This window comes from Apteryx mantelli, chromosome 2 (genome assembly GCF_036417845.1).
Source record: "Apteryx mantelli isolate bAptMan1 chromosome 2, bAptMan1.hap1, whole genome shotgun sequence".
In the NCBI taxonomy this organism is placed as follows: Eukaryota; Metazoa; Chordata; class Aves; order Apterygiformes; family Apterygidae; genus Apteryx; species Apteryx mantelli.
In genome coordinates, this window is record NC_089979.1 from 66,962,580 (window position 1) to 66,989,212 (window position 26,633).

General features: G+C 35.1%; 1 protein-coding gene across 1 annotated transcript in view; it reads left to right on the forward strand.

Annotated features, from left to right (window-relative positions):
• Nucleotides 1-26,633, forward strand: part of EXOC2 (exocyst complex component 2) — a 143,424-nt gene that overhangs the window by 83,316 nt on the left and 33,475 nt on the right. Inside the window, exons 16-23 of the mRNA XM_013942074.2 lie at nt 1,239-1,360; nt 5,777-5,838; nt 9,391-9,471; nt 10,544-10,603; nt 11,501-11,562; nt 12,483-12,549; nt 14,677-14,793; nt 18,638-18,779. Of these exons, the coding sequence (XP_013797528.1) occupies nt 1,239-1,360; nt 5,777-5,838; nt 9,391-9,471; nt 10,544-10,603; nt 11,501-11,562; nt 12,483-12,549; nt 14,677-14,793; nt 18,638-18,779 (713 nt within the window). The remainder of the gene's footprint in view (nt 1-1,238; nt 1,361-5,776; nt 5,839-9,390; nt 9,472-10,543; nt 10,604-11,500; nt 11,563-12,482; nt 12,550-14,676; nt 14,794-18,637; nt 18,780-26,633) is intronic.

Consider the following 26,633-nt stretch of genomic DNA (forward strand, 5'->3'; position numbering starts at 1 on the left):
GTATTTGGTAGGGCAAGTGATATTAGAAAAGGAAAGTCTGAAGGTTGTGAAAGGTGAGTGCTCCCCTGGGAAAGAAATCAACTCTACGTGCAGAACTTTTATGCAGTCTGAAGTCACTTAAACTTCTCACAGGTGGCTGTTGCTTACATCCTGTGTTTCTTGGCTGTCTGAGATAATGCAGATTTATATAATCTACTGATTCAGTAGTTGTGCTGAGCAAACAGCAATCGGGATCAGAATAACATTTTTTGGAGTTATAACATTGCAGAGTTGGAATGCAGTTAGGTGGTTTTTTGATGGTTTATGCCCAACAGCAAGTGTAAAGAACTAGAACCTGCAGGTGGATGACTGAAAACATTCCTACTCCTGTTCTTTGGCAATTTCTAGTACATGTACCTTGCTTGTGTTAGCAGCAGAAGAAACAGCAAAGGCTTGCTTACATATTCAAGTGTTAGATAAAAGCAGTAAACCTCACTTTGTGTCTCTACCTAAAGGCTGAACACAACTGCAGCCTTTTAGTTAAAAGCTCAAATGCTATTCCTTGTAAGCAATGATTGTGTTACTATTCCTGCATGAAAAATAGAAAAGAATGTTTCCATCCTCTGCTACAATAGCCAATGATTGGGATCCAGTCAAAGTTGGGAGCAAAACAGTGAATGAATTCATTTCTCATTCTTCAGGTGATGCAGGGGCTTTATTTCTTTTTAGCACCTTAACTCTGTATACATTTGTGATCTGATGTACCTCCGCATCACTGTTTATTGCAGCTTGATGACTGTTACTGTTCTAGTATAAGTAAACAATACCTTGAAATCCCCATTGTAGACCTAGGATTTGATCTAGGCATTTATATAAATATAGCAAAAAAGCTGCCTCTGCTCCAGAGGGCTTATTCTTAGTTCATAAGAAAGTAGATGGACGCCAGGCAGGCAGGTGCGGAAGGGCAAGAGAGTAATGGGAAAAGTTGACCTGTTTCTATGGTGACATTATTGTAATGTTACAGAAGAAAAAAACCTGTATTTGCATGTTTTCAGCATCTGAATTAAGCAAATAATTTATCTTCTCTTATTAGGATAACAAGTTTTCAAAGGCTTACTGCTGATGCAGCTACTGTATTCACATGCACAGAAGACTTACAAACAAACAAACAAAAAAACCCCCCAAAACTTTATGAAGTCTTATAAGCTTAAAAAAACCCTGCAGATTTACACTTCAGCTTCATTTTATTTGCTTTTCAGGCTTAGTTCTGAGTCTCTTACGGCCCTTGAGATACCCAATGATATGCTTCAGATCATCCAGGATCTTATTTTGGACCTTCGTGTGCGTTGCATTATAGTGACCTTACAACACACAGCTGAAGGTAATAAAGGCTGCAAGTCTCTGTGTTTACTCTTCTGACGGCGGTCTGTATTATGAGTCTTTTCTTCCCTTAATCTGATGCATATGGTAGTTAGATCTGTCTGCTCTGGGTTGAGACAGTTTTAAAATGCAGGTGATTTATCTCCTGATGGAGCTTTTCCATAGTGGAAACATTTTCTTTTTTTGAGTTCTTCTATAAAATGGGGGGGAAAAAAAAACAAAACACAAAAAGTTCATGTAATATTTTAGTTGTGGTTTTCCCAGGGCCTTTTACTAATGATTTGGTCCTGAACTTCCTATCATTACACAGCTCTTGCCATAAATATCTAGATTTTCAAGGCCAATAACACATTCACTAAATCTAATGTAACCTTGTGTGCAACAGAGGCCATGCTTCCATTTATTTTATTATATTTTATTCTCGCCCAAAACTTGAATTGAATGAAGTAAATCTTCCAGAAATAAACACATGTCTAAATTCAGGGCAGAGTAATCCACTAATTCACCTGGTAGGTTTTGGGGTCCCCCACCCCCAAAGCTAATTACCCTGGCCAAAAGATTATGCCTTTTTTTCATATTTGCATGTCTGCAGATTAAATTTCCAGCTATTCATTTTTTTGCTGGAGCCAGTACTTTCATTAGCCAGTGTTTCATTATATACCACAATCAGGTGTCATTTTGCTCCTCCTTTTGACACATCCCAGGGAAATATTCTTTTCCAAGCTGCAACTTACTTCTGTGTACTATTCTTCACCTTCCTCAGTTTTTAGTGTGGTATAAAAGTATCTTTTACATTGTCCAGTATCTGTTTCACCACTAACACCTACCAAGATTATCTTCTTTTACTCCCTTTTCTACATTTAACATTAGCTACCTTGAAACTCTAGTATTTTGTGCTTTACTGTATTTTAAGAATGATCACTAAAACTGGCTAGGTTATAGATTTCCAGGGTACAGTTTTTTGTTCTATAATACGAACCTCATTCTTTGTTTCTGAGTGTACCAAGGCTGGATTATAACATTCTTCGTCTGAATGGACCCAGGTTATATCTCTCTGTGCAAATGCCCTGTACTCCTCATTCCTGATCACTCTGGTAGTCTTTGTCTGCTAAATTTAATTGGGAAAAGCTGGGGAACTTTCACTTCAACTGTTAGCAAAATATTGAATAATATCAGGCTATTCTAATCCCTGTAGAACCTAGTTATAAACTCGCATGTTTCTTGGTCATTCTATATGGACAATTCCTTTTTGGGATCTTTCAATATAATTTTTAATCTATAACATATGATTTATCATTATATTGAAGGGTGACATATAAAGCTAAGTGCTTTACTCAAGCCTTAAGTGTACAGGTGGCTACATTATTTAACCAAACTTTCAATGACAAAACCCACAAGACTGCTATGATTTATTTGATAAAATGGACACATGTTGATTTGAGTTGTATTCTTGTCTCTCTATTTGTCTCTTGTCTCTCCTGCATTAATATCAGGCTAGTTGGCCATAAAAGTACACAGGTTCTCGTCTTTTTAAACTGTAGGGAAAGTCTTACCACTGTCTCAGATTTCACTTGAAGTGTGAGGACACCTATTTTGTCCTTGCTCATCAAGCACACTCGTGATTGGCTTTCTGTTTTTTTGTTTTTTTCTACGTTTTTTTTTTGTTTTTTTTGGCAGGGTAGGGGGAAGAATTGTAAATAGTTGGTGATGAATGTTCATTTTTCGTCCTGTTGGACTGATCTGCCCTCTTTCTAGGAACTGTGAATGGTTCCTCAGTTTCAAGACTGTTTCAGAGAAAGGAAGTATCTAGCTCCAAACCAGTTTGCTGACAATCCTGGTGTATCAGATCCCTGGGTGCTATGCACCTAGCTTCTCCAGTATGGGCCAGAGAGCTCTGGTATGTGATTAGGATGAAGTTCTCAGCCAGAAAGCCTGTTGCCTTTCTAGTTCTGCCTAACTTTTTGTATCATAACTATAGCCCAATTCTTTATTCAGATCCAGAACTTCTGCATCTTATGTCCTGATTGCTGGTCACATTAGTTCTGTGGAGAAAAAACTCTTGTAGTACTCTGTACCTTAGCTTTTTAATAAAGCAAACTTACCAGTGTGAATGTGAATGATTCTCCATTTGGTCTGGATATCTTTACTCACACTTTTCTTTCTTGAATCCAGAAAGATCAGAGCCCTTAGTATGCTGGTATTTTTTGCCTGGATAATGAATATTTCTCATCTAGCCAATATTACCAGCCTTCCTTAACTGCTTCTTCCATTTCCTGTCAGTGAAGCAGTTCTGTGTATTGGCCATACCATCAATCAGGAGAAGAGAAAAGATGCATGCCTATTTGGTGATTCTGACTTCATGTTGTTGCATTGTGTGTATTTATCTGCAGATCTCTTCTTTTGTTCTTCACCAACTAAAGCAAAATTGCATAAGTTGAATGTGTTTAGATTTTTTTTTTTCTGGACAGGGCCATATCAACTGGGTCCTTGGAGAAGCTGTTACTTTTAGGGAACCAGTGAAAGAACAGTTAATGGATATTTTCATGAAGCTACCTAATGGATCGCAAATATAATAACCTGTAATATATTAGTCAAAAAGACTCCTTCTGGGCTTGAATCTCCCTCTACAGTCTCTCTGAAATATGAGCTGCATAGACTGCTGATACAAAGTTCAGTCTCATCTCTTACAGCATGTTATAAGTTGGTAGAGGCATTCAGATCAGTTACAGTTTTTAATAGTACACTCTGCCATTAGCTGCTTAAATAGGACACATCTGCCCACGCACCGGGTTTTCTTGTTGTCTTATGATAAACACTATATACTCATGCTGGCCCTGAGAAGCTATCTATGTTCTTTCCATCTCGGGTATGATCACCAGTCATAAAGGTCATGCAAGCCAAATTATGTGAATGCTAGATTAGGCAGGGGGTTTACGTGAATGTGTTTGACTGGAATTTGGTGAACAGTGACATATGAGAAATAAATGTAATATGTTTCTTTTGTGTTTGTGTTAATTCAGAGAAGGAGGAATGGCAGCAAAAGCATTAAAGGCTGGCCAGTGTAATCTAAAGCCTCACAAAATTATCAGTTGAATAAGAGGTTTACTAAATAGGAAAATGAGCAGAGTAATTGTTCCATGCAACCCTTTTAATGCTTTTTATCCTCACTAAGACTGTACTTACATGGGATGTAGAACTGCAGGATATTACACCTTACCCAAGCTATCCTTAATTTAGCTAATTAAAGTATCTAGAGCAACAAAAATGCCTTTCAGCATGCATTAGTTAGCCTCTTTTCTTGGGCTTGGGGGAGAGATGATAATTCACCCGAATTATTTCATATTTAAAAGGGAATTTCAAGAAGTACATACAGTTCTGATGCGAAATCTGTATGTCAAAGCCCCTGTGAACTATGCACAATTCATCACAGTTCTGTTTAGAAGCTGATTAAGCCAAAACAAGGGATGCTGCAAAATAAGTATGTCCACAAAGGAACTTTGTTAAAGAGCATAAGCTTTGAATTCACATCCTGTCTTAACTCCAGCTAGCTTCAGTGTTTAGGTAAGCCTGTAGAAGTTGGAACTTTTTGTAGAGCAGAAGAGTGCTTTCTGCATATGCTCTTATACCATGACAGGGGCTTTTTAAATATAAATAAATAAATAAAGCTTCCAGTACAGAATAACCAAGTTCAAGGATAAATGAGGATATCCTGAAATATATAGTTAGATACAGAGTTTATATCTTTGATAAGTGCTTCCATCTCACCCTCTTCTTTCATTTTCTTTCTATTTTAAGCCTTTCAGGACAAACTAGTACATACAGTATGCCTTTATGTATTTTTGAAGAAAGTCTAGCATCATGAACCCTTGACTCTGAGTGGGGACTCTAAGCCTCTTTATAGATATTAAATATTAATTATATGCTGTCCTTTTTTTAGTTGCTAAAAGGCTAGGCACTTGTACATCTATTTTTAATTAAGAGCTGCAATAAAATAGTCTAGGAACCAAAAAAACAAAGCCTTTCTCAATAGCCTTCACAATATTTCTTTAACTTAAAGCTTTCCAGTAAAGGTGGGCTTCGTGCAACCCTTGCCCTGATATGCTTCTCTACATGAAGTGACTAGCATGTCGTGTAGATGTTCTGTTCTTAGTCATCTGAGAAGGCTGAAAACTTTGAAGCTATTTGCTTGTATGCCTAGTCATTGCAGTCCCAGTGTCTGTGGTTTATCTTTTCAAGTTCAAGGAGTTTTCAATAATGAAAATGGACATTTCTCTCTCTCTTTCTTTCTCTCTTTCTTTCTCTCTCTCTTTCTCTTTTTCTTTCTCTCTCTTTCTCTCCCTTTCTCTCTCTTTCTCTCTCTCTTTCTCTCTCTTTCTCTTTCTCCCTCCCTCCCTCTCTCTTTCTCTCTCACACACAGATATAAAGAGGTTAGCTGAAAAGGAAGACTGGGTTGTTGACAATGAAGGTTTGACATCTTTGGTGGGTATACTTGCATGTCTTATAGGCACTTTTTTTCACGAGTGTTACAAAAGTGTTTCGTATATTTTCCAAAAACTTGCATTATTTGGGACTTTGTCTCTATGTGTTCTTAGAGGTGGCTGTAGTTTTATTAAAATATGATGAAAATGTAGAAAGATACAATGGTTTTTGTTTAGATAGTTATACGCTTATAGATCCCATCACCGAATGATCAAATGCAAAGTCATTTTTTCTTTCTTCCTCTTTCAAGATTTTTATTTGTACTTCTTAAACTGTTATGCCTGAAGTCATTTTAAAATTGCATGACAATGATATTACTATATAATGTTATTTTCTAAAGTGCAAACAAGAATGTAAAGTTACTGATAAAATAACTCCTTAATTGTGCTAGGATGATCATAGAGAACATTATTTTGAGGTAGATGTGCAGTATTGACATGCTACCAATAAAATGAAAACTCATATCCTACTACGTTTTTACTTCCACAGATGGCACGAACAGGGAACACAGGAAACTTTTGATTTTGGTCTTTGAAATGCATATTGTCTTGTCTTTCAAAAGCAGCACTGTTTTACTTGGGGAATGGCTCTAACAGAATTGTAAAAAGAGTGCTTTTTAGCACTACTTATTGCAAAGAAATTCTCTGAAGTCTATATTCTAACCAGTTCCCATTCATCTGGAGACTTTGCCACTTCCCCTCCTGAGTGGTATCTGTGTTTCTTTTCACACTGATGGTACATACTCTGTGTGTGCAAGGTTCGTATTGAAAAACCCCTTGATGAACTCCATTTTCTATGAGTGAAACTGCCCAAAACAAATAGCAACTACTAATAGAATAAGACAGTCTTTTTAGAAATTGCTTTTTACATAGCAGTTTATTTTCATGTGTTTCATATATGGTACAAAATCTCAATAACCCTCACTTTCCCAAACCTCTCATTTTAATTTTTTAAATTTTTTAGTGTTTTATCCCTACATATCAGAAAATTTTTTAAGCAGACTTCTAGAATGAGGTCTGTATTTGCAATAATTCATTTTTTTAACCAAAATTTATGCAATATATTTCAGTCCATGATGAATTACTGGATCTAAAATACATTATATAAAAAATAGACAAAGTACTTTTTTTTTCCCCTATCCAAGCTCACCTACTCATTGATTTATAGGGGACCCTATTCATATATTAAAAATATATGCAAAAATAAAACCTTTGTGGATTTCTGTCACATATTGAGAGATAAAAAGATTAAATATGGGCATAAAGATATGTACCATGACTTTCTGCCTTAAGTGAGGTTATTTAAATGTGTCAGAACAATTATTGCTAACCTTTAGTATGATTTTGCTGAGATAAACAGTAATAGCTTTCATTGTTAAGCATCTTATTTTAGGGATGGTTTACTGAAGTAAAGAATTTGTTTTTAAGGTCACAACAAGTTCAGTTCACATCTAAAGCTTCATAACTTAGTAGGCACACTACCATGGAATTGGTCTGTAGCTGAATAAATAGGTCACTTATCTGTTATAATGAGAAATTGAACTGAAAAGCAACTAATTTAGGAGATTTCCTACACAAACAACAAATAACTTGAAACCAAATTCAAATAAATTAGTGAGATGCTTTCTGGAAATAAACAGTAATGAGTAATGGCTAAAACACAGCAAGCACATTGTAAGTGTGACTTAAAAACAATCTGCGAAAGCAGAGAGGGCCAGTGGGAGGGAGCACAGCTTTGTGTATATTATCTTAGAGAATGCTCCACAACCTTTTTCTTTTTTTTTTCCTGCTTATTTTTTCTTATTTGCTACTATAAATATATGTTTGAAGTTGAGTAGGAGGGAATGAAACAATCATAATATACATATTGTAGGAAGGAGTGTCGCTGGGTAATTAGAATATTACAACCAGATTCATAACTTGCAGTCTTCATCTCAGTTGCCACTGTCTTGGGCAAGTCCCTTAATCTTTCTGTTTTTCACTTTATTCTTCAGTAAAATGGAAGGGGGGGGAGGGTCTGCCAAGAAAGCTTCTGATTCTTTATGTTTTTGCTGTATCATAACCTATCTTTGCAGAAGGGTGCTTAACAGCCTCTTGTGTATTTGGAAATCACCCATGAATTCCTTGTGTACAGTATTTTAATAGATAACTCTTTTAAGGCACTGCATCAAGTTGCCATGATCAAGGCATGCCAAATTTTGTATGGTGGCAGGTGGTTAAGTTTTGTAGTAACAGTTTTGTAGTCACAAGATTATTATGGCCTACTAGAGCAGAGTTGATTGTAGTAATATTGTAGCAAAAATTAACCAATATAAACAAGGACGAGGGAGTCCCTTTGGAGACATTTTAGGCTTAAGATAGAAACTATATTTTAAGATGCTTAGGAAATACTGGCTGCTAACCTGCTCAGCATTTATATTGCAGGCAACAGAACACTAAGATACAGAACCAACTTTCCTGTAATTCATAGTATCCAAAGTCTAATGTATCTGAACTGCTTCCTTCTCCTGAAGTGTGATGTTTTATTATGTGAAAACAAAAATAAAAGAAGCAGCACTCAACTGTTGGATTTTTTCTTCTTTTAAGCCAGTCCTAAAAGTAATAAATAGAGATTATCTTACTGGGTTTTATTCAAGATTTTCAGGTTGCCCTGCAGGCATCAGTCTTGTGCACCTCCTCCACCCCAGCATTTACAGAAATAAAAGTTTCTCCTTAGCCTCAAATGGATGGCATTCAAACAACATGCCCGAAACTATCTTCTGGATGCAAACCAGGTTGACATCTAGAATGACTTACATGCTTTTTGTCCATCTGTCTGACCCAAATCCAGTAGAATGATGTGCCTTTTTCCTAGAACGGTGACGCCTCTGTGTTTCACATTGCCCTGTTCAACAGCTTCCGGCCTAATACCAACAGACAGTCTCAGAAAAAAGAGTGACTTAACAGGGAAGAGAGGAAGGCAAGGAAAAATTGACTAATGAGTCTAATGCTGTGAACTCATTTGCACTTTCATAGTGAAATTGGTGCATGCATCAAGACCTTTGTACTTTAGGTTTGGAACCTGAAGATAAAAAAAAAGCCTCCCTAAACAGTGCTTTCTCTTCCTCCATGTGAGAGCAATTTTCTTTTGTTTTTCTTAAAAACCTGGTGCTGAAATAAAATGCAGAAATTTCAGATATCCAAGGTGAAATTCTATCCCAACTTAGATTAAAGGGGGGTGTCATGGGTATCTATAATGTAGTTGTCTATAGATGCTACCACAAACAAGCTATAAAAATTTTTCACAGCACTTTTAGAAGAGGCTGTTCAGTGCAGAAGTCTCTCAGAGAAAAATGTGCATTGATCTATTGTAATAATTTGGTTGTTGACTTAAGGATGAAAGTGCATCATTACAGAGGGATCTTCTTGTAATATATGAATCGTGATTTTTCCTTATTTGGAGTAAGCTGAAAATAAATAGCTTACTGTATCGGATGGGAATTTTTATATGTTTGTATAGTATACATTTTACATACCATGCTCATCTAGGAGCTAAAAAGTTGTTTTCTTTCAGCCATCCCAGTTTGAACAGTGTATTATCCATTCCTTACAATCTCTTAAAACTGTGCTGGACTGCAAACCTGGAGAGGCCAGCGTAAGTATTGGTTTATATTTTTATTTTCTTTTTATGTAAATTATTACTAGGTTTCAGAACAAGAACTTTTGCAGAATGATACAGGGTTCCTTCATGTACACTCTTTTCTGTGCTGCTAGCTACCAGAATTATGTTCGTATTTCCTTTGCTTGGGAGGGAATCGTGTGTGTATGGGGCAGATGAGACTATACTTAAATCTTTAAAGCTCTTCTTATAGGAAAATGCTACTCATGTAATTTTCAGATAGCAGTAGATGTGACTTTATTAGAAAAGTTAACTATTCTCAGGAGCCCAGTCTTAACTAAATATTGCATCCAGACCACTTGCAGAACATAAATCTGGATTTTTACTTCTGTAAATTTTATTCTAAATTAGTAGTTTTGGTAGTCTCTATCCACTTAGTACCTTGAGACCCTGATTGTATGCGATACTGACCTTTTCTTTCTGGTTTCAGTGATGTGAGGAAGCTTAACAATTTCCAAAGTCTGTTGGGCCCCTCTGTATGAGTATTGTTTCTCCCTTATTTTAACCTTTTATGACTAGTTTATCCAGTTTCTTGATGAATATTTTTCAAAAGAATCTGCAGTGTGTACTTCATGGTGAATCCTTCCTCTCAGGCTGCAAATATCTTTGAATGCTCTGGGAGCTTTTGCTGTAATTCCATTATCCAACACTGATACTTAACAGGTGTGCTCGGTACTAGGGCTTTTTTCCATTCAGAATTTAATCACCTCATTTATCACCTCATGCTTGTCAAACTGCGCATGTACTCTCTTTCCCTGTTTTCCTTGTTTTTAGGGTAGGGAAAAATCAAAACCGATCAGCTAGGAGGCATCATGTCCCAGCAGTCATTCCCATAACTGTGTCATCTCTTTAGGAATAGGTTGCTCAGGGCTGCTGTAAATTGCTTTTGCATGACTTTTCTGTATGACTGCTCTCCTGATTCCAGGGATTCTGACAGCCAAATTACAAAAGGAAGGAACTAGCTTTAATAATGCTTTTCTTTCCTCATTTCCTTGGAAAGAAAGCCATATGAAGCTGTTCCAATGAAATAATATACTTGCATCTTCAGGTTTTCCAGCAACAGAAAACACAGGAGGATGTGTGTCAGCTAAGCATTGGGATCACGCAGGTAACTCAAACATTTCAAAATATGGAATTGTGAACACAAGTGAGCAACAAAAAAGTGCGTTTTGCACCCTGCCTACCTCCCAAAAGGTAGCTTAAGGTGATGACAGTATGTTGTTCCTCCAATACACCCTTGGATCCGGAGAAATGTTTGACTATAAAAATATGTACATCTTACTAACTGAATCTGATGATATCAAATTGTCAAAGGGGGATAAATCACATGTTAAAGAAGTTTACTGAACTGCAGTCATCATGATTTAGGGACACTTGCTGAGCTGATGTAAACTAACACTGATCCACTGTAGTGAAAGGGACAATGGCAGTTTTCATCTGCTGAGGATCTGGCTTTTAATTTTGGTATTAGAAACCAATGTTTGTTTAAAAAAAAATGAAATGATTTATTTAAATATATTATAAATAAGGTAATAGAATCTTTTAGTTTTATGAACTATTATTATAGTATTGTGAAATTGAGAAGTCACGTTCCAAAGCAAAAAATGGGTTCTAGTGATGCTTCTATGGTGTTTGCTTGGGATCTCTGTTTAGATTGATCACTTGAAATTTGTTAATGATCCATTCTTTGCAAATCAGCAGATTATCACCGCATAATTTTAGCGCTGTGTGATGGAGATCACTTAGCACGATGAAAGATAGTACCAAAACCCCCCCAATTTTTTGCCACATGTAAATGGAGAGTAGCAAAATAAATGCATTTAGTATTTAAAATATGCATTCAAAAGGCATAACTAAAATGTTTCTCTACCAATGTATATAAGCTTTAAGGCAATGAAAGATGATGATGATCATTCTGCTTCTGTTGACTGTAATAAAAGTGAATTTGAGATTTTCATGGGGAGGGTCTTGCAGAAAATGTAGAATGTGTTTTATTGTTTCCTAGGTTTTTATAGACTGTTTGGAACAACTGAGCACGAAACCTGATGGTGACATAGATACAGCACAGTAAGTAAAATAAACATGAGCCAATGGTAGTATTCTGAAATTGTGAATGTCAATCTCAAATTTTTTTGTTGGTAGTGTTTTCCCCCTTTAATACTAAACATTTATTATGAATATTTTTGCCTCTGGCTAGTGATGCTTTGAAATAAGAGTAGATGCTTTTTATGCCAAAATAGAGTGACATCATGTACTAAATATTGCCCAAAATAATGAAATATAGTATTAATTACTCCATTTTGTTCAGTGACAGGAGTTGTAGTATTCTTTAGACGTGGGTATGTTGTTTTTGGCATTAGCTTACATGGAATGAGTTCTCCTTGTCACTAAGTAACGTCTGCTCATGGAGGAACAGCCTCTGCTTTACACCTCTTCCCTGTTGTTTTGACTGGATCTATCAGTAGTTCTGGTAAATTCTTGAAAGTTTAGCTTTGTTCCATAATTGCACATGAACCACTTATTTCAGAGTCAGAAGCAGTCAGAAGAGCCTGAGTTTCCAAGAGCACCAGTCATTTCTTTGTTAAAAGCCAGAGGCTTGGCAAATACTAGTCCCCGCAGCATGCATTAGAGAGAGGCAAATTAACTGTTCCCCTAAGGCCACTTTTATTTTCTGTTTGGATGACTCTCTGTTGGCTGGATAGGTGTAGAAAACAGATCAGAATCTGCAGCAAACCAAAGAAATTAGACAAGGTGAACATACTTTGAGAAGGGAAGGTCTGCAGCTGAAGTAGTACTGTCTGTCCACAAAGCGCCTGATGGCTTTCTGGACATCTTAGAAAAATTGAGCAGCTTGTGCTGCTTTATCATCTGGTGCGAGAGAGTTTGAAACAAGATTCCAGTCTTCTGTTCCAACTGTTAATTCGAATCTACTATGTATCACATAATCAAAATCACTATACTACTCACTTTTTAAACAATATTCCTAGTCTTGCAGTTGATGTTTCATCTCCAGATTTGTTTGGAAGCATTCATGAAGACTCAAGCCTTTCTTCAGTAAGTTTGGCTTCTGTTCTTAAAAGCTGATGTGAAACTTCTCGAAGTTCCTAGAATGTGGTCCGTGTTTTTATTAAGTGTTTGGGGGTTTTGGTTTGTCTTTTTTAGAAATCAATTGTGTATTCCAGAGGCATTTCCTAGATACACTGTGAAAATGTAAATATATAAGGCTTGAATATAAGGCTATTTTAAAAAAACATTGTTTATTTATGGTATCTTAGTATGCTATCTTAAGATAACTAATGAAAACATTTTTTGAAACCAGGTCCCCTCAGAAACTGAAACACCACGACTGAGTTCAGGAAAATAGCACTGATTTTAAAACATAGGAGGATTTGACTTTTGATGTATCACTTAAGTTTTAAATGATAAGACCTGGCCTGATTATTAGTTATTTTTTAAAACACATGAAGATACAGATATTCAGTGTAATGTAGTTTTCATCCAAAACTCACATTATTGATAGAAAGTATTAATTATCTGCATTTTTTAAAGTTATTTTTAGGAAATCAAAAAAAGGTTCTTAATATTCTTAGCACTTTGATTGCTAAATGGTGGTTAGTGTGCTTTCTTCCAACCCAACGACTGATGGAAAAAATGCACTTGTTCCCTGCAAGAAACCTAGTGAGAATCTCTTGTGTGGTTACTTATACAGATTTTAAATCTTGTCAGAAGTCCAGCTTTGCCACATTTACAAAAACAGTTAGCATTTCCACTGCAATAAATAATCACAGATTGCAAAATTAGACCAAGTTTCTGAGTTCCAGATTATAATAGTTTGCACTTTGTGTCATTTTATTCTTACAATACATGAACTTTGAAATTAATTGTTCACAAAGTACCTTTTTGTGGCTATTCCCACCTTTCTCCCTCATCTCTAAAGGTGCAACTTTTTTTAAGTAAAAAAAATCAGCCAGTTAAAAAATATTTAGTTTCTACAGTATCATATTAATTTTCTTCTGTAAATGGCAGAGCGCTTTATATTCAGTTTCCCAGTTGACTAATGAGAAGAGAGGAAGTAAGTGACCCATGTAAGATTTTTCACTGTACTTTTAAAATGCTTATTTTTTGAATACTCTGTATACCAATTGATAATAATTTAAAAACGTAGGCAACACACATCTTTATACTACTCATCCAGTTATATTACTGGAAGACAAAGCTGTCGGGAATGCTTCTGGGTGAAAACAACTTATCATTCTTAATCAGATCTCCACTATGATTATGATTATTTCATTGCCAAATAATTTTGTTTTCAATGTATTTGCTATAGTTGATCCTGAACTGCCATCTGAGGTAAAAAAAAATTTTCCCCATCATGGGGGAAGGAGAGGGAAGAGAGAAGACTGAATCTAAATAGTTTGTGCAAAGGTTCACAGAAAGTCATTATTAAAATTAAGATTGTAGTTTGGGTAGTTCTAACTTTTTATTTGGTTGTTTGTCTCCGGTTTGGAAACTACACCTTGTTGCACCAAAGTCAGGGAAAGGCAGTTCTGGTATCTCAACTCCAAAACATATTGTGAAATACATTGATCTTGTGATTAAAAAAAAAAAAAAAATCAGTGAAGAACAAAGATAAGTTAGAGTAACTTAGAATTTTTCAAATTAACTGCTGAAATTATATCAGTTACTTTTGAACCCTCTAATATTTCAGAATGGGCAAGTACATTTGTTCAGTACCTGTTTTGCTTCCCTTGTTTTAGCCAGTTTCATATGAAAGTGAAGACGGTATTTGGTTTCATTTTATGATGGTCATAATTCTTAGCGTATTTCTAGAAACAAAGTAAAAGCCAGAAACATCTTCCTGGAAAGCCATCCAAACCTTATTTTTGTAAAGGAGTCTTAACCATGGTTCTGTATTAGTCACAGATATTCCAGTGAATACTCCAGATCTCATAAGAAAGAACATACAGGTTTAATCATTATGCCTGATGTTTGCTCAGTTCTTAGAATTTTATTGACAAAAATATTTGTCAGTTCCGCTTTATTTATATGCATGTTTATCATACAACTGCCCCCTGTCCCTCGTCTGCCACCCTGTCAATAAAATTGACACATTTTTGGTATTGGCCATTCTGATAGTTTTTGTAATCATTATACTTTTCTTCTTTTAAAACACACTTTTAGGAACAAAGGCTTTTAATTGCACTCAGTAACTGCCGCTATCTGGAACGTCATACCTTCCTAAATATAGCTGAACATTTTGAGAAACATGGCTTTCAAGGAGTTGAAAAAATAACTCAAGTAAGTAAGAGCACTGAAATAAAGTATCATTACTTGAATGAAACAGTTTTTATTTGTTTTACTTTCTGTGGGAATTAAGTGCAAGTGTTTAAACAGCCAGAATGACTCTTGAGTAAGCCCTCTACAAATGAGTGGGATTCCAAGCATCAGTTGAGGGACACAGCAACAGTGATGATATGGCTGTGTGTGCTCCTGTATGGCTGAAATAGCTAGTACAGAAAATGCAACCTCTTATTCAGGATTTGTATGCTCACTGGCAAAGCTTATCAGATTTCTAAGTAAAGCGGTTTAATGTCACTGTGTTTTCTTGATGCAAAGAATAAAAGATTATTATCTCAAAAATATACATGATAAATTATTTCATCTGGCAATCTGTATTACTGATAGCTGTTGTTCATAAACCAGATCTTTTTTTCTTTTTTTCAAAGAACGAAAATGTCAAAGTGGGCGGCAGTGGCTGTCTCATTTTCCTTCCTTTTTGTAAAGATTAATCATTTTTTATGAGAAATGTTGTGACTTAATCCTTAGGATCAAAACTTAGTTTATTTTCAGAAACTTTTGTTGTTTGGAAGTAAAATGTTACCTCTTCCAGTATAGAATAAATATTTCACTCCAAACTGATGTTTCTACTTTATAGTACATCCTTAGTCTAATTCTGTGTGAATACTGTTTGAATTTCTGTGGCTGAAGTAATTTTGAATAGCATTTAAGTGGAGTTGATAGGATTTGTATTGTTAGTATAGCATACAAAATTATTCTGGATATCAGCATTCCTTGCTGCTGGGCAATGAAGAGCTGAGTTGGGTTAGGTGCAGATAGTATGTTGACTATAAAAGCAAGCGTTGACTGTATAAGCAAATGAGGCATCCGTTATGTATTAAGCACTGTCTCTTGTACAGCAACATCGAAGTATTGCCTTTAAAAGTCTGGTAGGTTTATAAATGACAAAATTCTAATGTTGAAGTTGCAGAATAATTTGTGACTATGTCAAATCTACGTTAACCCTTTGAAAACTGTGACCGATGCACTACTGCCTGTATGGTACATATCAATCAGTGATTCCAGCTGGGAGGATTTGGGTAGCTACACAGTCATCTTAAGATGGCCATTTTTGAATCCTTTGTTAATTTTAAGGGAGGCTAGAACTTCACAGGGATAAATGTAGGATTTAGGGGGGCTGGGTGATTGTTTCACTGTTTCTCCTGTCACGTAAATTTCTGTAAGTTTCCTTATTTAGTTAGTTATTTATCAGATAAAAAATTTTGCAAAAAAGAACTGGCAAATTTTTTGAAAAAAGAGGATTTGCTTTTATCTAACAAGACTGACCCAAAACTATAATTTTAATTCATTAGATTTATAATTTGAATTTTAAGGTGCAACTTCATAGTGTGTGTTGGTCAAAACTATCTTTTGGGGTTTTTTTTCCAAGTTGCATTTGTTAGCAGAGAATTATTCTCTAGATATTCTGGAAATAAAGAAAATGTAAAATGGTAACTAAGAAGATTTTCTTATATTCTAAGTATTTGTTATTACCATCTTTTTCTTAATGTGTCCAAATATTAAGTTACATAAAAATGGCCAAATTATAATACTTATTCAGGATTAGTAATTATGTTTCATTTCTACATTGCTCTTTTTAACATGTTTTTTTGTGGAGATCCTTTAATAAAACTTATCATCACTTTCTTTAGTCAATTAGGAAGTAGAAAAATGCGGGTATCCCATAACATTTATCCTAGGTTGTTGATTAAGCTTCTGGATAAAAATGTCTCCAAAGTTCTGATGTTCAGATTAGGCAGATGTAACATACAGAGTTGTTGCTAAGATAAAGGCTCAAAATGGCTTTAATGCAAAAATGGAAAACCGTAATTACAGGGAAGTTCACAGCAGAAAGATAACAATGAGAAAAGTGATTTTTTTTTTTAGAGTATTTACTCCACTTAGGAGTCAGGAAAATGGGTAAAAATAATGGATGTTGTTGAGGACATGAGGACATATCCCCCCACCCCTCTCCCCAATCCTGGGCTCAAAAGAAGATTCAGATGAATTGTTCATTCTTTCTTGTAATCTTTCCAACAGCTGAAAAACAATGTTACCCACCATTACACAAGTGTGCATTGAACTCAAAACAGTTGAAAGAGGACTAACATGCAAAACAACTGTACTGACTATGCAGATGATCTTTTGTATTGAATGACTGCAAAAGTGGAAGGGAGAATTGATTAATTCTAAAACACTTTGTTCAGGACAGTTGGAGCTGTGGTTTCACAGGTATTCTTCAAACAAGTGTATGTTTGCAGGGATTTCCCAATGGAACTTCCATTTTATTTTTCCCACTAGCTCCAACCTTAAACAGGAATGGTCTAAGGACAGTTATCCTGCCTAATCATAAGAAAATGAACTGAATAATCTCTTGAAATCCATCCCGGTTTACATTTCTGCGATTCTGTGTAAGGAGAAAATGAGGGTTTCATGAGATTTTTGTACATTTTTGGTTGTATCCTTCATTTTCAAATGTGATGTTGGCATGTTGTGAGGTGGAAGGGAAAGGAGAAAAATACAGCCGTGGTCTTTGCCCAGGGCAAATTCTCAGTGCCTCATGAAAATCCCCTCTTTGGGATATAGATACATCTTTGCCAAAAGAGAACAAACTTTAGAGATGTCCCTGTAATGAATATGATTCATCCCTTCTTCTGCGGCTTGTAGAATTAAACCTTTAGTCTTTCTTTCACAGAGAAAGCAATGATAAGGAATTGGTATTCTTTTCTTTTCTTTCTTTCTTTCTTTCTTTCTAGCTCTGGAACTGGTCTAGAACACGGCCTTCTTCCCCCCATTTAAACCACTTTGCTTCTGGAAATTGTCAGACCTTATATATCTGCTTTCTCCCTAGTGTTTGAGAAAAATGAGCAACAGTTTAAAAACTTTACTTGCCTATCTCTTAGTCTCCTACTCATAAACATAAATACACTTAAGCAGAAATTACTTGACATTTTCAGCATATTTAATTTGCATTTCAAATCCGTAACAATATTAAGATACTGACTTTTTACTTGAACATTTTATGATGTGCATTGTGTCCTGCAATTGTTTTAGAAGCTGTAATAATATAGGTAAGCAACATATGTTTAATAAAATAGAACTGTATAAAATTTAAAGTTGTTCAGATATAATGATAAAAATGTTCACATTTCCTCTGGCTTTCAGTGTGTTCAAGTTTTGTGGAGTATTGAAAAATCGTGTTGAGATCTGTTAAATAGACAGCTGTTCATGAGCTGCAGCTTCTGCACCTGTTGTACAGAGAGACCTTAAAGTAGTGTGGGGAAGTTCACATGGACAGTTTCAGAAATCAGAGGTTATTTAATAAATCTATGTATTTTCAAGTATAGAGCAGAAAATGATAAATTGTAGTATCAGAGTTGGTGGACTATAATTATTTTAAGTAAACTGTCATGTTTCATGACAAAATTATTATGGGCATGATCGTATTTAAAGCACTGGCAAAATTCAGTTGTTAAGCTGGTGCAAGATCTATACCTCCTGACAGGCAGAAAAAAATCCTGCCATTAGGCAATTATAATTCTGTCTGCCAACTCTGGCATTTCTTGCACCTTTCCAGAAAATACCTGTAGCTGACCACAAATCGAAAAAGGATTTTGGACTGGCTAGCATGGAGTGATAATATGGAAATGCCTACATTTTTATATATGTTAATTATGAATCGAATGTTTAAGTAATTGCTACTTTTTGCTGAAAATCAAAGAAGAAAAACTAAGTTTTGGGTGTATGATGCAATTCTTATAATTAATGACTATATATTCTGTTCTTTCTTTGGATTTTCTTTTAGGTTAGCATGGAATCCTTGAAAGAGCTGGACCAAAGACTTTTTGAAATGTACATTGAATCCAAGGCAGATCCTATAGTTGGGTCATTAGAACCTGGCATTTACGCAGGATATTTTGATTGGAAAGATTGTCTTGTTCCAGCAGGTAAATATCTGCTTATTAAACTCTGAAACTATTTTAGCCATGATTGCTAGGAGTTAAAATATACTGTACAATTTAAAACTTTTTTCTAGTCTGTGTTTTTAACTTTTGACAAGATCTTATTATAAATTCTTTCTCAGTGATTTTACTTAATTCCTAAATCATTTTTCAAATACCCCAGATGATTAGAGCAGCTTTTATCATTGATAATCTCTTTAATGCTTGTTTTTTGTGATTATTTTGCTTCATTGCTTATATATAATAGGAAGAATTATGAAAGACATCTTTGCTATTTTCTTATGAAATTCATTGAGATTGTTTGGATTTTTTTCCAAAGAATCTGGCCACTTTTGTAATAGATGTAATTACAGTTCTGAAAAGGTAAAATTATGAGAAAATATGCATTATAACAGTGGTTCAGCAACTAATGTTAAACCATCAAAGAAAGGGCAATTATAAAGTACTTAGAATGACTGAGATATTTAGTCATTAACTAGTTGCTTTAAGAGCCTCCATTTTAAAGGTGCTTAATATAAACGAGACTGATTTTTCAGAAGATTAATACTGTGCACATTCTTAACTTTTAGGTCTCTTGAACATGTAATTCATCATATCTAAAACTAATACTGCTAAATCACTTATATTTTGAATATAGTACTTGGAATTTAGAAAGTGATCTTGTATTCATTTCAACAAATCAGTGTTTGACATGACACTTTGTACTTTCTTGGTCTATCGATAACTTCATAGAATTGTATATGGCAAAGTTAGTAGAAATTATGCAGTACTTTAAAATTTGTTAGGAGGTGATTACAAGAAAACACAGATTTGTAATCTGAATCAAGAGCTCCAGTACTTACTCTTGGGGCCCTAAAAACACGAAGACCTTAGGGTTTATTATGCTTGAGAAAAGTGTTTCTTCTGTCTTTCGTTACTACTTTTGTGCTTGGAATATATGCTCTAACACAGTTTATATATAATCTTAATATAATTTATATAAATATTATATATAATTTTATATAATTCCTCATTATGTTTGAAGTATGTTTGTGCTTGGCATGATTGTATTCCTACCAGCTAACAAAGAGACAGAGAAAAAGGTTGTTGTGTCAGCATTTTATACGCTCAGTTCTTGATTTAGTGCACAGGGATCTACTTACTAGGCTCACGTTGTCTTTAGGATTGCTCTGTAGTATCTTTTCATTTAGAGGGAATGCTGAATTTCTATTGGGGAGTGCCTTACTCTGCTTGTTGTCCAGTTTATTGTTGGTTTTACATGTTTTTTCTGCATCTTTTGGACAAAATTCAAAGTGAAGCTGGTGAACGTTAAAGATCAGAGTTACATATCATACTGTTGGCCAACAGGTGTGAATATAAAGTAATAAAAAGTTTCCCTGTTTATCCACAAGCTAGAGGTGTTAAGGGACGTAAAGTCACTTCTTTGCCTCTCCACCATGATGATCTGTCCTTTTGTTGGATAAATCCTGTCAAATGTACCATATTGACTATTAGTATAAAAAGTGTAACTTTGAGTACCTTAGGTTTGTTTGCTTACAGCAATGCTTAGTTAATCCTGAAAATATTTGGGGCTCTGAAGATAAAATTAGTAAGTGACTGGGAAGTTCTCCTTCTTGGAGATGGATGAACTTCATTATTGAAAAGGACTGAAAAAGAAGTACTCTTCATAGGACATGTGAGAATTTGATTTTATCCAGTATTCAACAAGAAAAATCATTCAACAAGCACATTATTGATTTTTTTTCAATAAAATAGAATTCACAAACAAAATTTAAGTGTGCACCAAGAATACAGTTGAGAAAATAATACCCTTAAGTAATCTAAAAGATGCAGTCAATATCTGTAGTGCTGCTACAACATGCTATCTTTTCATTTTTTTCTTAAAAAAAAAAACAAAAAAAAACCCTGCTTTCCAGCTCATCTCCAAGTGTAGTATGAAAAGTGTATACTTTATTAAACTAAAATAACATACAGATGACTGGTAGTAGGTTACACTGTGTCAAGCTATTAGGTTTTATTAAAATGATCAACTCATTGATTTGGTGAGAAAAATGTATTTGTCCAGTTGAAATTAATATCTGTTCTTCAGTAATCTTTGACTGCAAGATTTAAAGATTTGATCTGAGTCTTTTGACTGATGTAGATCTTGAATTTTGTAACCTCGTTTCTATAACAGAAAAAAACTTGAGGGCATTGGCAAGGCAAAACATTTAGTTCTCATTTGTGTTCCTCAGTGATACTATCAATGACATATAATGTTGCATAGTTAAAGTTACTTGATGGTCCTTGATGGAAACTACTTCTGATCGCCAAGCCATAACAGGCTGAAGTTTTTCATCTGGTGTTTCCACATTAGCTTTCAAATAGTGCTAGTGGTAGTAAAAAGGGAAATTTTGGCAATAACGGTTGTTTCAGAAAAGAAGGCTGAGGGAAAAGACATTGATTTACCCATATTTAAAAGACAAAAACAGGTAAATAATTTCATAGATAGTCTGATATTTTCAAGCTTTCCATCTTGAGATAGAGAGCTTGACCAGAGTGGGGTCGTGTTGATATCATGGATATAACTTTCGCAAAGGATAATTTGGAAAAGTGTTAAGTATGAAAACACTCAGGAATTGGTTAGGAATAATATTAAGATTTTCTGATCATTCTGTGCTGCTGCCCAGCCCTGAGCTTCAAGATGGCAACTATTTTGAACAATTGTATTGTGTGAGGTCAGGCGTTAGCAAGTAGACTTTCTCTCCTATTCTTGATGCTCCCCCTGCTGTTTCCTAGAATAATGAAGAGATTGAAAGCTTGAATAAAATGCAGATAATACCAGATCTAGCATATCAGGAATATAGTGCTTTGGGGTAGATGCAATTGTTCATGGGGAGAAATAAAAATGTGAGTAGAAAATAAGGAAACTAGAAGGGAAGGAACAGACTGGAAATGAAAACTTGTGGACAAAGACTGAGATCAAGCAAGGAGCCAAGGTGGGACAAAGCGGGAATCCAGGACTGGCTGAGCAAGGTGGAAAGGTAAATTAGGACAGGGTAGGATTTAGAAATAGAATTAACACAGGAATGGATTGAAAGGTATAATACAAAAGAGAGACAGGCTTGAGTTGAAAATAAAAGGACAGAAAGGACTTGTACTCACTAGACCATTAAGCTTTCCAGAAACTGAAGTAGAACCCTACAAAATCCCTCAGTCTTCTGCTTTCAGCAAGTATTTGCAAAAGGCTTTAGTGAAATGTGTCCCATTCACACTCTAGGGATGACAGCCTGTTAATGTTACTGATTACTTTCTTTGCACAACTCACAGAAGGTTTTATACATACATACTTACATACACACATATATATACACACACACATATAGTATTTTTTATATATATGTGTATGTATGTAAAATATAATAAGTAACACTATCTACAGCCCTAAGTAACATTGATAGTACCACTGAGGAACAGAACACAACCATGGCCTAAATGTTTTGCTGTCAACATTTCTTCTGTTTTAGAATCAAGGCTACAAAAGTCAAGATCTACAGCATCAGTCAAATGACTCAAATAAGTATAAATCTATTATACAGAAGTTATGTATATTACCACCAATCCTGCTGTTGAGCAATATAGACAAATGCAATAGAAGGATTTTCTGGTTTCCATTCTGTATGATTCTGCCTTTAAATAACAGATTTTTTCCCCACAAGGCATCACTTCACTCGCTTCACAAAACGGAGCCTGTTTCGGAGATGAAACTGGGTTTTGTAGTAAATCAAACTGTTACAAGCAAAAATCTGTCCTCAGCAGTTACAGGTTTTGAAAAGTGAGTGAGACATAATCTGGAGGAAGGAAAAAAGGTGAAGGCAGGATTCTGCCCCTGCAGTGTTCTTTATGTCAAGTGTTAGTAACTCACTGAGCATTTCTTTGTCTTCATTTTTAAAGTGCCTGCTTTGAACCCTGCCAATTTTAACATTCATATTTAATTTGACTACCTGAAATCCTATAATATGCAGAATATTCAGAAAAATCTTATCTAAGCACCTTGACTGGCTATACTTTATATCACTGATGCCTTTGCAGTCTGTAAGTACTTGGGGGAGGTACTTCCTCATCTCATATTATTGATGGGAAAATAAATGAATGAGAAGTACTGTAATAAATGATCAGTTCTGAAGAAGAAATCAGAATGAAATTCTTTGAGCAAGACTTGAAAATCATATTATGTTAAGGTTTGGTACCATGCTTCTGTCCATGTGGAAAAAGCATGTGCCCTGTTCGCTTAGGCAGTTGTCCTATTATAAGGATTATTAGATACTTACTTATACATATGTTTTTTGTTACAGTTTTAAATATAAGGAAGGGCAAGCTGTTTGCATTGTGCAAATTTTAATTTAGACTATGTGCTAAAACTTTTATTGCTTAGTTTTTCAACATACGTACTCTTTCAATATGGAAGTTTTGAATGTCATTAAGAACTTGTGCACAATGTAATTATACATTTGCCCTTTTATTTTGATCTAAGGTGTGACTCACTGCTGGTGTTTGAAGGCAGTCTGATTTATAGATTTATTGTTAATAAATGACTTTCATTTGAATGGTTAAGTTGACTTTTGAGTCTTTACAGCAAAGATTTCAATTTTAACATGCAGCAACAATGAAATCTAGTTTATATACTTTTTTCCTGTTCAAAACATTGTTCTCATTTAATCTACCGTACCAACAGAATTAAAAAAGATGAAAGGGATTACAGGAAAACATAGAGTTAATCAGTTACCACATGTTGTTTTTAAATGTTTTTTATTTTGTGTATACTGGTCAATCAGCCAATTCTGCTTAGAAGAGTTTTTTTCCTGTGTTCAGTTCTTCTCTTTTGATAGAGTTGTTTTGCTGTTGTTTTGGTGTTTTATAATATTTTAAATGCTTACCTTTTATCTCGGCCCCCTGACCAGTAATGTTAGGCTCTATTTTCTCCTTTGGATTCCTAGAGTCTTCTGCAGAGTTACTGAAGTGGTGGTGTTGCTTTGAATTTGGATTGAAAAGGTCCTCATGTATTGAAGTTTGTGCAATACAAGCAAAAATAGTAGTAGTATGTGGGCCTTCGGTCTTTTAGATGCTTAATGTGAACTTTTCCATACATATGTCAAATTATTTTTAATAATGTGGCAAGGTTAATTTATATTTTATTTGCTTAGATATACTATAACTAGATCAATCTGAGATTATAGTCAATGTGGATTTGTTTACCTCATAAAAGGGGGGTGTTCATTTATTTTTTGAAGTATTCAGATATGGTGATCTCTCTTCATAAGTTATTTTTGAAATGCCAGCTGCTGTGCAGTCTAGCCAACATTCAAAATTCACAGTATACAGTGTTGCAGAAGTTAGTCTAATAAACTTTTAAAATATGATTCTTCTGTGTTTCACTGGTATTGTTGTCAGATATTGGGTATTTTTTGTAGTATTTAAAATTTCACATTACATTGAAAGTTTCAGGTGTTTTTATGCTTTCAGAGGAAGTTGGTTGTTCGTGTTTTTAGATTTTCTGTACTTGGTATAAGCTTTATATAGTAGAGTTAAATCTGAATTTCTTCTTATTTTGCATGTTAATGGCACATTGTTTAAAACATTTCAAATATAAAATGCCAGCCTTACAGTAAAAGATTAAGTGCGTCAAATCTGCTAAATCAGGTTTGATATACTTGTCACATGTCTTATCTGTTATTTGTCTAATTTAAAAATCTAATAAAAAACTTCTAATGGCAATAGCCTGATGAAAAGGTACTCAACAGTTAAGTATGCCTTTTGATATTCCACTTTTAATTTGTAGTTAGGCAGCGACATACTTGTCAACCCTAACTTGTCTTCTTTTGTTTAATTTGGGGCACCGGCACCCTGCTTACATTTAAGATGACAAGTGCATTTACATCTTAAAAACATTTGGATATAGTAGAAAGAATTTTTTTTTTTTTTGTGAAGTCGGCAATTACTTTGACTGAAATATACAAAATAGTTTGGTTTGAAATCTCTCTAACGCTTTAGACTACTTCTAACTTTTCAAATAGGTTGTTTTAGAAATCTTACTAGGCTTAGATGGTTTTGAATTCCTGTAGATCAAACTATTGATGTCCTGGGTTTAGGAATTTCCTTTCATTTTATGCTTCAGTAAGGCCAAATTCTGCTGTTTTGAATCAGGGGTATAAAGCACCAGTTATACTTCATATTTGTATGTGAAGAGGGAAAAAGTGATGATGCTTTTGCAGTTCTACTGCATATAAAAAATAGATGACTGGTAGAGGACATGTCAGTGCCTGTTGCCTAACTGTTCATGGTCTATTCATGGATATATTCAGTCAGTTATTTTCATCCAGGTAATGGATTCCCCCAAGCAGAGGGTACAGGCTGAAGCCTTACATGGCTCATAGCCTGCACATTTGTGCATTGTATGCCATTATATTTAATTCTGTTGCAGTCTTTCTCCAGCTGCAGTTGAGAACACATGAGGTTCAGAGACAGTGACAGTACTTATATTAACTACTGAAAAGGGATCTTACCTTTAACTGCTAGCAAATGCAGCGGCAGAGTGATTATTTTTTTCAGCTGATAAGTATAGCTGGCTCTTTTTTCCTTCACCCTGGAAAAACTGAGCTGCTGCCAGCTCATCTGAGAAGTGTGAAGGGGAAAAAAGAGGAGACCACATAAAGACAGGGATGCACAAAAAGGAATCAACACTTGAAAAAGCAACTCTGTGTGTGTGTGCACGTGTGCTGTGTACATGTGTATGTGAAGAGCACTGGAATGTTCGTACACACAGTACTCCAGTAAGTATGCTCTTTTTCATTCAGAATAACTGGTTTTGCAACATATGTTAGTAGATTGATGCTTTGTCATTATAGCAAGGAAATATTAACTACGTTCTGTAACAATCAAATTTTTATCAGGATGAGTTGAATTCAAGATTCTTAAGTGACCCATTTAACCAGCAAATGTAACAATCCATACGCTGCGTGACTGCTGTTCCTGCATTTGGTTTACTGTGTGTAATTCTTCACAGGAGAATCACATACTAAACTTTCCAAGTCAGTGATAATCATATGGTAGCTTTTCAGTTAATTTTGTAAAAAAAAAAAAAAAAAAAAAAAGTAAGAATTTGCTCCTTTAAATATAAGCACAAATTTCACTCCATGTGTCAAAATACCTTCATTTGGGTAACTTCTTTTTAATCTCAGTTTTTTTCTTCAATTTCACTTTCAGACTTTCAGGTTTCCTTATGTTTCTAACTTCTGACAGCAGTGAGATTTCTTTAACATATTATGTCTGTCTTCAGTGTCTGAACTATAAATATTAAGGGCCACTCCAGCAGGTGTAGTAGAGTGGACATCCTACCTTCTCATCCGTGGGAACAGACAAGATGAGAACAGGGGAAGGAACTGTTTCTCCGCTTTTCTTTAGCTTCTGCCAGGAGATTATCTTTAATGTCTGACTGTTATAGAAATCCCAATGGAAACTATCCTGGAGAGGCATTGCATTTTCCAGGTCTCTCCCTCCCACATGTTGTGTTGCACTTGTTTGTAGACTGTATTAGGTATCTTCTTGTGCCTCTGCAGACATCTTGCATGCAAGATTTTCTGCTGCTGAAGATTCTGAATTAGGTTTCTGGCTGGCTGGTCGTTTCAGTGGACTGCAGGCCTTACATGTGCAGGAATGCATTAGAAGTTCATCTGCAACTTTATTATTTGTTATGCTGCTGCTTGTTTCACACGTCTGCCTTCACTCACAGTTCTGTTTTTTAATGTTTTCTGCTATTAAACCTACCGGTAGTTATGTCATCCATATCTCTCCCAACTTCTC